This window comes from Podarcis pityusensis (assembly GCF_964106645.2).
Source record: "Podarcis pityusensis genome assembly, chromosome: 16".
Classification (NCBI taxonomy): domain Eukaryota; kingdom Metazoa; phylum Chordata; class Lepidosauria; order Squamata; family Lacertidae; genus Podarcis; species Podarcis pityusensis.
Genome location: NC_138041.1, coordinates 19,752,241 through 19,765,309, shown reverse-complemented (window position 1 = coordinate 19,765,309; position 13,069 = coordinate 19,752,241). Strand labels below are relative to the sequence as shown.

Here is a 13,069-nt window from a genome sequence, read left to right as displayed (position 1 = left end):
ATCCTTATTTAATCCCTCTAAAGATTCCTTTTAAAAACTATTTCTACAATAACCATTCTGGCAGTTCTCAATAAGTACAGGATCAGTTCTTTATCCAAAGCACCTTCATTTGTCCAGAACAGAATGTGGCCCTCGATAGGAAAAAGTTTATCCTCTGGATGACTTTGAAGTGGGAGATGGGAAGGCACATAGTAGACATGGAAGAAGGAGAGAAGCTCCGGGAACCACACTCTTTACAGCTAAAAATGAACGCAGTGGGTTCATGCAGACCGTTCCTCCCGTCTGCCAACAAAGCAACAGGCTCAATCGAGAAAAGGGAGCACCTTACATTTTAGCTTCTTCTTCCGGAATCGATCGAGCTGCTCGTCGTCCATGTCCATCTCAATGGGCCTGAAATTGGACATGATCGTCAAGAAGTCTTCAAAGTTGATCTCCTCCGCGAACCCGTCCGATGATTCTCGCAGGTTCCTATTGGCACGAAAGCACTCAGAACACTTTCGACATGAGGAACACCTAATGTAGAGCCCTCCATCCTCTGGCTGGGCTCCCAATGCAGCCCTAGTCAGCATGGGCAATAGCCAGGGGTGATGGGAGTCAGGGCCCAGCAGAATCTGGAGGGCACCGTGTTGGCAACCCTTGTTCTACACACCCATCGGCCCCTGTGCTTTTGGGGGTGGGGTAAGGTGGGATGGGGTGAGGGAAGTGTGTTTGCAAAGGCACAGCCTTATTTAGAAATGGGTTGGCTGCTGTGTGAGGGTGTCCCAGACATTTGAATAAAATCAACACATTTGTAAAAACTCAAATCTTTCATTGTGGCAGCACTCAAACTTTGGAACTCCCTGCCTATTGACGCGAGGCAGGTACCTCTCCAGCAACAGCTAAAAACCCCTTTTCTTTTTAAGGCAAGCCTATCCAAATATAGGGACGTGGGTGGTGCTGTGGGTTAAACCACAGAGCCTAGGACTTGCCAATCAGAAGGTCGGCGGTTTGAATCCCTACAATGGGGTGAGCTCCCGTTGTTCGGTCCCAGCTCCTGCCCACCTAGCAGTTCGAAAGCACATCAAAGTGCAAGTAGATAAATAGGTACTGATCCAGCGGGAAGGTAAACGGCGTTTCCTTGTGCTGCTCTGGTTTGCCAGAAGTGGCTCAGTCATGCTGGCCACATGACCCGGAAGCTGTACACTGGCTCCCTCGGCCAATTAAGCGAGATGAGCGCCGCAACCCCAGAGTCGGTCACGACTGGACCTAATGGTCAGGGGTCCCTTTACCTTTATCTTTAGCCAAATATGCAGAATGCCGACATGTGTTTTAATCTGGTTTTATCTGATAACTGATTTTAATTTGAAAGCTTCACGTTTTTACTGCTAACGTCATTGTTCTCTTCTTTTGGTAAACTGCTTTGAGGTTTTCCCTTCTGCTTACAATCAAGCAGTATATAAACTGTGATAAAATAAGCAGAGGATAAATTGTTTACTTACAGAATTTAAATGTGACAATTGCCATTTGCAAACAAATCCATAGAAGAATGGAATGCGTCACACACACAGCCAAAGTCCCCAAAGTGCTAAGGATTGTCTACACCAACAGTAACTGCAGAGGCGTGATGAGTTGGTCTGACTAACTGGATTTTCTGTGGCAAGGGGAAATCTAGGTCAACAGCGTTTAAAAAGCATGCATTGGCATTTTGAGGATGAAACCGTGTGGATGTTGCAAAAATAAATAAATGGCAGCAACAGCATGGGGCATAAGAAAAGCCTTCTCGATCAAGCCCAGCATCCTTTTCTCACACGTTGGGAAACCAGCAAACAGGACCTGAGCACAAGAGAGAACACTCCCATCCTGTGGTTTCATAATAATCATAATTTATTATTTATACCCTGCCCATCTGCCTGAGTTTCCCCAGCCACTCTGGGTGGCTTCCAACAGAATATTAAAAACTCGATAAAACACCAAACATTAAAAATTTCCCTAAACAGGGATGCCTTCAGATGTCTTCTAAAAGTCAAATAGTTGTTTATTTTCTCGACATCTGATGGGAGGGCGTTCCACAGGGCGGGTGCCACCACCCAGAAGGCCCTCTGCCTGGTTCCCTGTAACCTCACTTCTCCCAGTGAGGGAACCGCCAGAAGGCCCTCAGCGTTGGACCTCAGTGTCCGGGCTGAACAATGGGGGTGGAGACACTCCTTCAGGTATACTGGGCCATGGTTGTTTAGGGCTTTAAAGGTCAGCACCAACACTTTGAATTGTGCTCAGAAACATACTGGGAGCCAATGTAGGTCTTTCAGGACCGGTGTTATATGGTCTTGGCAGCCACTCCCAGTCACCAGTCTAGCTGCCGCATTCTGGATTAGTTTCTAGCAACTGGTATTCAAAGGAGAGCTTTGCCATCATGCCCGGTATCCATTGATAAGTCGTATTTATTCTGCATGAATTTGCACACACCCATTTTTGAAGCCATCCAGCTTGGTGGCCATCACTGGCTCCTGTGGCAATGAGTTCCACAGTTTAACTATGCACTGTGCAAAATGCATCCTGTTTTTGACCATGGAGGCAGAGCACAGCCATCATGGCTAGTAAGCCACTGCTAGTCTCATCCTTCTGATGCAAGAGGAAGGCGGAAGGCACCCAGGTAAAGGGGGGCAATGTTTGGGATGCCATCAAACAGGGGCCACCAAATGAAATACTTGATTTTGTTTATTTGGCAAGATTTATAGACCATTGAATATCAATAATAATAATAAAAAGCTTTAAGCCATTTACATAAAATGCAATAAAATATTCACTAGAATAAAAGAAGAATAGCAATAAAACCAGACCTTAAAAAACAGTAGGCATAATAAAATTATCTGAATGTTCTTGAAATGGTTGGTTCTATCGACAAGTCTGCCTAATGAAATTACACGTCTGTAATTTTGCCTAACGAAAGCAGCCTTTAGCAGGCACTGAAAAACAGGACGTCGAAGCTGCCTCAATCAATGACTGGTTTTTAGGTGCTTGTTTATGCGCTTTACTGTTTTTTTAATGGCTTATGTGCGGAGAGGGATTCGAGGTTAAGGAGAGCAGCACAGTTCTTGTTGCTATAGAGAACACCCCCCCCCCCGGGGAGGCCAAGCACCCACAACATTACCTCTTGTCAAAAAAGGCCTGGACAATTTTGGATCTAATTGGATTGAACTCCAGATCAGGGACGCGATCAAAGTTCTCCTTGCTGCGGAAGTAGAAAAGGACAAAGAGAAAGAAATAGTGAGAGAGAGAGACAGGTTTCTAAAGACAAATGAGCGATCTCTTCAGCACAGGGTCATGGCTCAGTGGCAGAGCTGAGGTTTGGTTTGATTTGGTTTTTTTGTTTTCGCATTTTGAAGATTTTAGGTTCATGGCTTTGGGAATGTTTTGAACTGTTTTATAGAATGCTTTGCTTTGTTTTAAATGGCACACCAGTTTGCTACCCTCGGCTCTAAGTGGAAAAGCATAGGGACATAAGTTCAGTAACTAGCTAAATAATAGTTCTAATATCCAATGTGGTGTGATGACTGGAGTGCCGAACTAGGACTTGGGAGGCCAACGTTCAAATCCCCATTCATCCATGAAGTTCACTGGGTGACCTTTTCCCAGTGACCTCAGGATCTCTCCGCTGGTTTTCTAGGGAAGGGACAAAGCAGCTTCCCTCCTGCCTCTTGGCAGGACATCTGCCCCCTTACAGAGCGAGCCTCCTCTGCGACTCTGCCTGAAACCGTTTGTATATTTTCCTACAGAAAGGTCAACCTGCTGTGCAGCTCAGGTGGAGGCCAGCTGGCTGAGCAGCAGGAGGAGAAACCAGCACAGGAAACTATCCCTCTCACTTGACATCAAACTATGGGTAGGAGTTGGGAGCCAACATTTCAGAACACCGCCCTCCCCTTCATAAGCATCAAGACACAACATTTATTGAACCACAACTCCCATCTTCACTGGGCAATGGCTATGCTTGCTGGGGTCAGTGAGATAAGATAAGATGAGATAAACTTTATTCGCATTGGCCAACGGCCATGGCAACATAATACAAGCAATATATACAAATAAAAAGACAACAGTGGGTAAAATGGGGAATCAAATGACCAAGATTATTGTTCAGATAGTGGCCCTTAATCTCACTGCACCTTCGATAAACCTAGCAACCTTTGCTGTTGTCTGATCATTTTGATCTGATAAAAGAAAGAACAATGTGGCCGCAGATGGGCGGCCTGGGATGGTAAGTAAGAGTGGGGTAATGTGGGGCCAGTGGGAGTTGTAGTCCAGCATCCTTTGGAGGGCCGGAGGTTCCCCTCTCCCTGATCTGGACCAAGGATGAGGAGCCAGGATTGCTGGGACTCCCAACTCCCATCAGCCCCATGGTTCAGAGATTATGGGTCTTGTAGATTCCTCTCCCTGTGATTCCCCACCCAGTCGGCGATAAGGCACCAGGCATGGGTTAGTGGTAGGAGCAGGAAAGAGGAGGTGTCTTCCTCCTGGTCAATGGCCTCGCCTGCTTCCCCACAAAAGCCGCAAGCCTTGTACGGAGAAAGGCCTGTGCTTTCAAGAGAGCCATCTGGGGATTGGCCTGGAGGAGCAAAATCTCATTACGGGAGAGAACAGGGCAGAAAGCAGCCAATTGATTAGCAAGCCGTTATTTGATGGGACAATCGGCCCAGGGCAGACCTTGACAAGGACCAGTCTCCACATTGCACCCTTCCCTGTGAAGTTGGCTGTGCAACGGGGGAAGCTGCTTCCGTCCAGTCCATCTGTTCTTCCAACCCAGTATAAACAATGGCACTTCATCAGCCCCAACCAGCACAGCCAGTGGTCAAACATGATGGGAGCTGGAGTCAAAAATCATACAGAACAGGGATGCTTAACCTGTGCTCCATGGATGGGATTCATCAGGGGGGTCCATCAACCCACACAATGCAATAAAATAAATTGTATGCAACATTTCATGTATAGGTGTGGATTTTTCTGGGAGGGGGGTCCATAGCTTCTACCAGATCTTCAAAGGGGAATCTGTGACCTTTGAAAGCCACTAATTTAGAGGGTCACTAATCACCTGTTCCTGGTGCATTGGGAATGGGCCATTACTCAGAGATAGAGGATGAAAAATGCTGTTCAGTTCAATCACATGGATCAGCCGGTAGAGCATGAGACTCTCCAACTCAGGGCCATGGGTTCGAGCCCCACGTTGGACAAAAGATTCCTGCATTGTAGGGGGTTGGACTAGATGACCGTTGTGGTCCCTTCCAACTCTAAAATGCCATCACTCTATTATTCTAATCCTCAGCATCTCCAGGCCTGGGAAAGATACCTGCCCCTAATCTTAGGGAGCTGCTGCCAGCCAGAGTGGACGGTATCTTCCTAAGAATGCAGCATATTCCCTGTTAAAAGTATCAACATGTTGCAGCATGGAGTGCTCCAGCGAGGTCTTTCCCAAACTGTGGTCCGCAGACCACCAGCGGTGAAAAAACTTCATTCAGCTGTTCCGTGGTGAGCCTTTGGATTTGTGGCTGAAGACAAGGAGATGGCACATCCATTGCATTCATCATTCATATTGGTTTTTAATAGTATTTCTATTGCATCTTTTATTATCTATTGCATTGTGTTGTATTGCAGTCCAAACGGCACAGAATTCAAATCGCAATACGATAAAATGAAATAAGTAACACAGTGCATTACAATTGCACCAAAGGGGGGGGGATTTAATCATGGAGTGGTCTACCAAGACCGTCAGCAATTTTCAAATGGTCCAATGGGGGGGGGGCGGTTAGTTAGGGAACCACTGCTCCAGGGTTTCAGTTCGCCAGCTATGCCATCTTTCGGGATACTCCATCCCATTGCACCTCGCTCAGTTTTTCATTCCACCCCCCCCCCACCAAAAACACACCTAGACAGCATTGCATGCCTACTGAGCACCCCCAGTCCTCACTGGAATGATAGAAAAGGGTGTGGATTATTCCCCCCCCCCCAAACAGCAACACAACACAATTTGTAAACTGCTTGATCAAAACAATTCTCCAAGCAGTGTACAAGTTCACTCATGAGGTTTTATCCCCTCCTTAAACCTTTTTGTACTACTTCAACACTCGGGTTCTCTCCCTCACCCTCAAGACTTTGGATGCCTCTGTCTCATGCATGGATGAGCCTAGGCTTGTTTATGCATTATTACCCTGAACACAGGTACAAGCTGTCTGTACACATGCATGTACAAGTGTTTGTGTGAAATAGTGAATGCTTGTCTGTCTGTACAGCTCAAGTATCATGTATGCAGGTACACAGGATTGTATTTGTTGTTGTTTAGTTGTGTCTGACTCTTCGTGACCCCATGGACCAGAGCACGCCAGCCACTCCTATCTTCCACTGCCTCCCGCAGTTTGGTCAAACTCATGTTCATAGCTTTGAGAACACTGTCCAGCCATCTCGTCCTCTGTCGTCCCCTTCTCCTTGTGCCCTCCATCTTTCCCAACATCAGGGTCTTTTCCAGGGAGTCTTCTCTTCTCATGAGGTGGCCAAAGTATTGGAGCCTCAGCTTCAGGATCTGTCCTTCCAGTGAGCACTCAGGGCTGATTTCCTTCAGAATGGATAGGTTTGATCTTCTTGCAGTCCATGGGACTCTCAAGAGTCTCCTCCAGCACCATAATTCAAAAGCATCAATTCTTCGGCGATCAGCCTTCTTTATGGTCCAGCTCTCACTTCCATACATCACTACTGGGAAAACCAGCTTTAACTATAAAGACCTTTGTTGGCAAGGTGATGTCTCTGCTACAGGATTGTATACTTTGTTGAAAGTTCCATAGGAATAACTTACGTGCGTACAGCTCAACTACTTCTGTACACAGGTACAGAGGCTGTACAATTGCTTAATGTAGGGTTGCTGTATTTCAAAAAGTGAAAATCCGGACACAAAAGTTGAGCTCCCCCCACCCACCCCCCAAAAAAAAAATCTTGAGAGGGAGCGAGAGAGAGGTTTGGAGCTATTTTAAAGGAAATTCGTAAAAAAACAAATTTTCCAGGACATTCAAGGGATTTCCACCCAGACACTGTTTACCCACCTATGTCCAGGAAATTCCCGACATCTGGCAGCCCTACGTCATGTGACATGTGAACCCTCCTAGTGTTGGGCTTCATTAAGTATCCACACTTAGAGAATAAATCCAGTGCTTTTTTCTGGGGGTACGCAAGGGCATGCATACCCTTAAACATTTTGTGAATCTTTTGTCCATTTACTGTATTTATTTCCCCCGATTTGAACTACAAAATGTTGATTTTCTTGAGTCAAAATGAGAATACCCGTAAACATCTTTTTAGAAGAAAAGCACTGAACAAATCCATCATGATATAGGGCTAAGAATAGGTAATACTGTACCGAATAGTTGGTTGATCCCCACTTAGCTGCTTGAATCGCCGATGCAGATTCTCAATTTGATCTGAAGTGACTATGGAGAGAAGAGACAGACAGACACTCCATTAATTTATTTTTAACCCTTGCATACTTGTAAACTCCACCCTTCACTAGCACCCTTCACTAGGGCTGGGCAAATATGCCAATTTCAATTTCCCCCCCTTTCTCATTTCCACCCCCATTTTAAGTTCAGTTTTCCACATGAGGCTATTTATTTATTTATTTATTATTACGATTACTATTATTCTTATTATTATTCATGAAAGTTCACCAGCAGTTTGCGGCTGATTTTTGTACGCAATTTTGCCTGATATTTTTTGGCAAACCGATTTCCAAAAATATAGCACACTTTTTAATCAGACTACGCACTTTGAGCACATCTTCCCATAGTGCATGTAGCCTGGGCTGGAGAAACTGCAATTCACAGTACAGTGGTGCCCCACAAGACGAATGCCTCGCAAGACGGAAAACCCGCTAGACGAAAGGGTTTTCCGTTTTTGAGTTGCTTCGCAGGACGAATTTCCCTATGGGCTTGCTTCGCAAGACGAAAATGTCTTGCGAGTCTTGAGATTTTTTTTTCGCTTTCCCCCCCTTTATCTAAGCTGCTAAGCCTTTAATAGCCTTTTAGCAGCTAATCCGATAAGCCGATAAGCCTTTAATAGCCGCTAAACCGCTAATAGCGCTAATCCGTTAAGCCGCTAATAGGGTTGCTTCGCAAGACGAAAAAACCGCTAGACGAAGACTCTTGCGGAACGGATTAATTTTGTCTTGCAAGGCACCACAGTATGTATTCTGAAGCGTGGCTGTGTTTCAGTTTGCGTACCACTGTTTCAGAAAGCACAAATGCGGTTGATTTGCCTTTACATTCAGATTGGATTTATTTTCTTCCCCACCCCCAGAAACACCTGCACCACAAGTCCCGTATTCCAGTTTTAAGAAATCCTTTGTGGTGAAAAAAGAAGAGGGGGGATGAGATCATATTACAGGTCACCACTACTGTGTTTCCCCGAAAAGCCATGTGTGCAATCTCGAGGCAGAGAAGAGCAGAAGTAAGGGTTAAGGCTTTTCCTCTGATCAAACTGGAAGTCTCACAACTGCTTTGCATTGCAAAAGAAATACAAATTAACCTGTCAGAAGATGCTCAAACATCTCCCTTAGGATTTGGCTGCCATGCAAAACAAGACCAGGAAGGACCATTTTGTCCTGGAATATCCAACGGAGCTCTTTGCGTTGAAAGGGAAGCCTCCGTTGGCATGAATGAAGCAGTAGAGGCAGGCCGTTTGGGCAGGTGGGCACTGCCCCACCAAGCTCAGACTGCCCTCAGGCAGCCTCCACTGGCCTGCCTTCTTACTCACAACCTGTCTAGGGATGCCCCTGCCTGTCAGCTTGCTCCTCCTCACAGTCTCAGTATCTTACCCACTGTAGAACTCAGCAGGGAGGCGGAGGAAGATGGGCACTCAGCTAGAATCAGTTGGCTCTGCCTGCCAGAGGCTCTGGCTCCCCCTGCTGGCAGGCTCCGTGCCTTCCATCCTACCATTCCCAATGGAAAGGAGGTTTCCTTTAAATACGTGGGCAACTAGCCAGTTTAAAGTGACTGTATATGTGATTGTGTTTAGGGGGTCTTTGACCTGAAAGGGGGCGTGGAAGTTGTTAAGTAGTGGGTTTATTCACAGGCCAGAACAGAACTGAACTGAAGGGTTCAGCCAGCCTGCTTATATAGAGCTCCAATAGAACACAACAGTAACCATTTTCTGTAACTATCCAATCACTGAATGTCACTTTTAATCCTTTATTTGCATATGTGGACCTGAGTGAAAACTATCTACAGTATCCCCCTGCTGGCCCAGGATGAGAACTTCAGTACATAACACAAGTAGTTGGGGATCTATATATATTTCAGGGCAAAGACCTCCGAAACGCAGCTTGCATGCATAAATGCACCTTAAAAATTAAAACATCTCATTATAACAAAACAAGAACTCTTCAAAATGGAAAAAGGGTTCGGAAAACATTTCACAGGCCACAACAGCACTCATACGAAACCTTATTTTAAACAGGACGGGAAAACCAGCAGCAATATAAATCATGAAATAATCATATCCCCCAAAGCTGATTAGATAAATAGATATGAGAGAGAGACTATGAAGATTTGGATCACATACGCCTCTATACTCAGAGGGAAGGAAACTTATATTTATATATATTTACTATAGTTTATTTTAAAATATATTCAAGAACGCCTCTTCTTTGCTCTTGGCAAGGACATCCAAGGTGTGAAGGGAAAAAAACACATTAAAACCAAATCTAGGCAATAAACCAGATTAAGAACAAAAAAGGAAATCGTTTTAGAGCAGGAGAAACAGAATAAAGCTTCACTTACTAAAAAATAAAATAAAAAATTATGCAGTCTTTTATACTACTGGTTTTTGTACTGTACCCATCTACCTTATATGTGAATGGCCTATGGCCCAAGCATTAATAAACTACTACTACTTAAAGAATAAATTAAAAAGCATTAGGCTTGTATCCAATGCTAGCCCTACTCGGAGCACACCCATCTAAATAAGTGGACCTAACTTAGCAACTTCCATTCATATTTTGAGTAGGACTAGTACTGGTATCTTCTTATATACATAGAAACATAAGGGTGTCATCACACTGCGGTTTGTGTGGCTGCCTACTGGGGTGAGCTGTGGGGGAATAGTCAAGGGGGTAGGAAAGGTATAAAGAGAGGGAGGATTGGCTAGTGTGAGGGAAGGGAGTAGCCAAAGAGGTTAGTGAGCAGAGGGGGCAGCTCCTAGTACAATATATGACAATAGAATCTTTGGAAATGAAAAGGGACCACTTACATCATCCAGCTGAGCCCCTTGATCAGCTAACGGAGCTGAACATAAAAGCCCTCCATTTCAAACCACAGCACCCTCATGTCATTCAGCTAGATGGACCCAACTTTTGCTCTCAGTTCTGGAGTTGCTGTTGCATTCTTATGCGCGCGCGCACACACACACACCCTCCATTCCACTGACACTTCTTTCTTGGGTTGTGTGCGCAACAAAACAAAACCCTGCCCTCTCCCAGCTGATAACCTGATCAGCTGATAACCCCCAGCTGATAACAGCTTGCTGAACACTGGCAGGTATTTGCCAAGTTCCAGCCTGTAACTGATACGAGTTCGACTTCTGCCAATGTAGATGGGAGTGCCTGGTGATAATCAGAGCCCAGAAAAGCCACATACCTATAGAGACTCTGGTTAGTGCCTAACCCTCCATTGCTCCCCCTGACATAGGACCATAGAATTGTAGAGTTGGAAGGGACCCAAAGGATCATCTGCTCCAGTGTTCCTCAAACTTGGGTCTCTCCGGCTGTTGCTGGACTACAAGTCCCATCATCCCTAGCTAGCAGGACCACTGGTCAAGGATGATGGGAATTGTAGTCCAAAACAGCTTGGGAGGCACTGATCTAGTCCAACACCCCTGCCAAAGCAGGAGTCACAGCCAAAGCACAACTTAGTACAGGGGTGTGGAACCTCAGTCCCAGGAGCTAAATGTGGCCCTGCAAGCTTCTCTATCTGGCCCTCAAGACTCTTCCCAGGCCACACCCCTCCCCACAGGCCACACCCCTCAAGAGTCCTTTGCTCTCTTGTCAAGTGTTTTTGCCTGGCTGGAATGTGTCCTTGGCTGCATGGAGGGTGGAGGAGAGCGAAGAAACTAGGCTACTGTACTAAAATAACATTTACATTTGTGGTTCCATCCACTTTTGCCTGTGGCCCTGCCCACCACAGGTGCAAGGTCCTTGGACAGTTCTCCAAAACAGAATTTGACCCTCGGGCTGGGGGAAAAAGACCCCTGCCCTGGACTAATGCCTTCCTGCAGGAGCAGAGAAGGTCCCAGGTCTCTGGAAAGAAAGCAGAAGCTCGAATCTGCTTCTGACTCAGCAACTTCCTTTCCACGAACTGCAAACAAAACAAAACCCGAAGGGAAACTCACTCTTGAAGGCCAGCTGACAACTGGTGCTTGTTAGGATTATTAACGCTGACTCATGAAATAATGGTGCTCTGCTCTACTGACGATGTCAAGAAGCCTCAATCTCACCGCCACTCCCTGTACAACCCAGGCAAAACCAACATTTTGTTTTGGGCACTTATCACCTGCTCTTTGCTTAAACAAATCCCAGAGTGGTGAAAAACATCAAAGCACATAATGCACAATGATTTTTTTTGAAAAAAGAATAAAAATACAGTGGTACCTCGGGTTACAGATGCTTCAGGTTATAGACGCTTCAGGTTACAGACTCCATTAACCCTGAAACAAAATAAATAAAACAATTCCTTCCAGTAGCACCTTAAAGGTAAAGGTAAAGGTAAAGGGACCTCTGACCATTAGGTCCAGTCGTGACTGACTCTGGGGTTGCGGCGCTCATCTCGCTTTATTGGCCGAGGGAGCCGGCGTACAGCTTCCGGGTCATGTGGCCAGCATGACTAAGCCACTTCTGGCGAACCAGAGCAGTGCACGGAAACGCCGTTTACCTTCCTGCCGGAGCAGTACCTATTTATCTACTTACACTTTGACATGCTTTCGAATTGCTAGGTTGGCAGGAGCAAGAACTGAGCAACGGGAGCTCACCCCATCGCGGGGATTCGAACCGCCGACCTTCTGATCGGCAAGTCCTAGGCTCTGTGGTTTAACCCAGAGTGCCACCCGCGTGCACACGAAAGCTCATACCAATAACAAACTTAGTTGGTCTCAAAGCTGCTACTGGAAGGAATTTATTTTTTATTTTGTTTTGACGATGGCAGACCAACACGGCTACCTACCTGTAACCAGAAATAGTACCTCCGGTTAAGAACTTTGCTTCTGGATGAGACCAGAAACCGTATGACGACGGCAGCTGGAGGCCCCATTAGCTAAAGTGGTACCTCAGGTTAAGAACAGTTTCAGGTTAAGAACGGATCTTCGGAACCAATTAAGTTCTTAACCCGAGGTACCACTGTTAAACAAACTGGGGAATACCTAGGGGTTGGTGAGGTTGACCCCCATCAAGGGGGCAGGACTAAGAGGGTCGCAAAAACTGCACATCTCCACTCAGCTGGCTCAGCTCCTCTGGCGAGGGCCAGAATAGGGCAGGGGGTACGAGTAAAGGGCCCAAGGGAGCTTTGGTATGCTTCTGAAAAGAGCCGGTGGACAAGCATGGCGGCATCAGGTGCAATCCAGTGTGCCACTCTGGCATAGGGTAGGAAGACGGTGATCCTTTCCCCCACTTTTGTCTTTGGCCCTGCCCAGCACTTCCCCAAAAATTGCCCCAGGAGGAATGTGGCTTTCCAGCTGAAAAGGGTTCTCCACTCCACTCTAGCCACTAGGCTACCTTCTAAAAGAGGGCCCGATTCAGGGGAACCACGGCGCAAGCACTTTCCTGATCAAATTATCCCACCCCCACCCCACCTTGCCATCCATTTCCAAACTGCTATTTAAACCTGTGGGGCCAAACATACAGCTAAAGGTAAAGGGACCCCTGATCATTAGGTCCAGTTGTGGACGACTCTGGGGTTGCGGGGCTCATCTTGCTTTATTGGCCGAGGGAGCCGGCGTACAGCTTCCGGGTCATGTGGCCAGCATGACTAAGCTGCTTTCTGGCGAACCAGAGCAGCGCACGGAAACACCATTTACC

The 13,069-nt window shown here is 46.3% G+C and overlaps 1 protein-coding gene across 2 annotated transcripts in view; it reads right to left on the bottom strand.

The window, feature by feature from the left end:
* The window catches only part of TESC (tescalcin), a 32,715-nt gene that overhangs the window by 2,739 nt on the left and 16,907 nt on the right, over positions 1-13,069 (bottom strand). For both annotated transcript variants that reach the window (XM_080986493.1, XM_080986492.1), the window contains exons 2-4: positions 7,370-7,439; positions 3,128-3,208; positions 329-468 (exon numbers count right to left, since the gene is read on the bottom strand). In XM_080986493.1, coding sequence (XP_080842619.1) covers positions 329-468; positions 3,128-3,208; positions 7,370-7,439 — 291 coding nt within the window. The remainder of the gene's footprint in view (positions 1-328; positions 469-3,127; positions 3,209-7,369; positions 7,440-13,069) is intronic.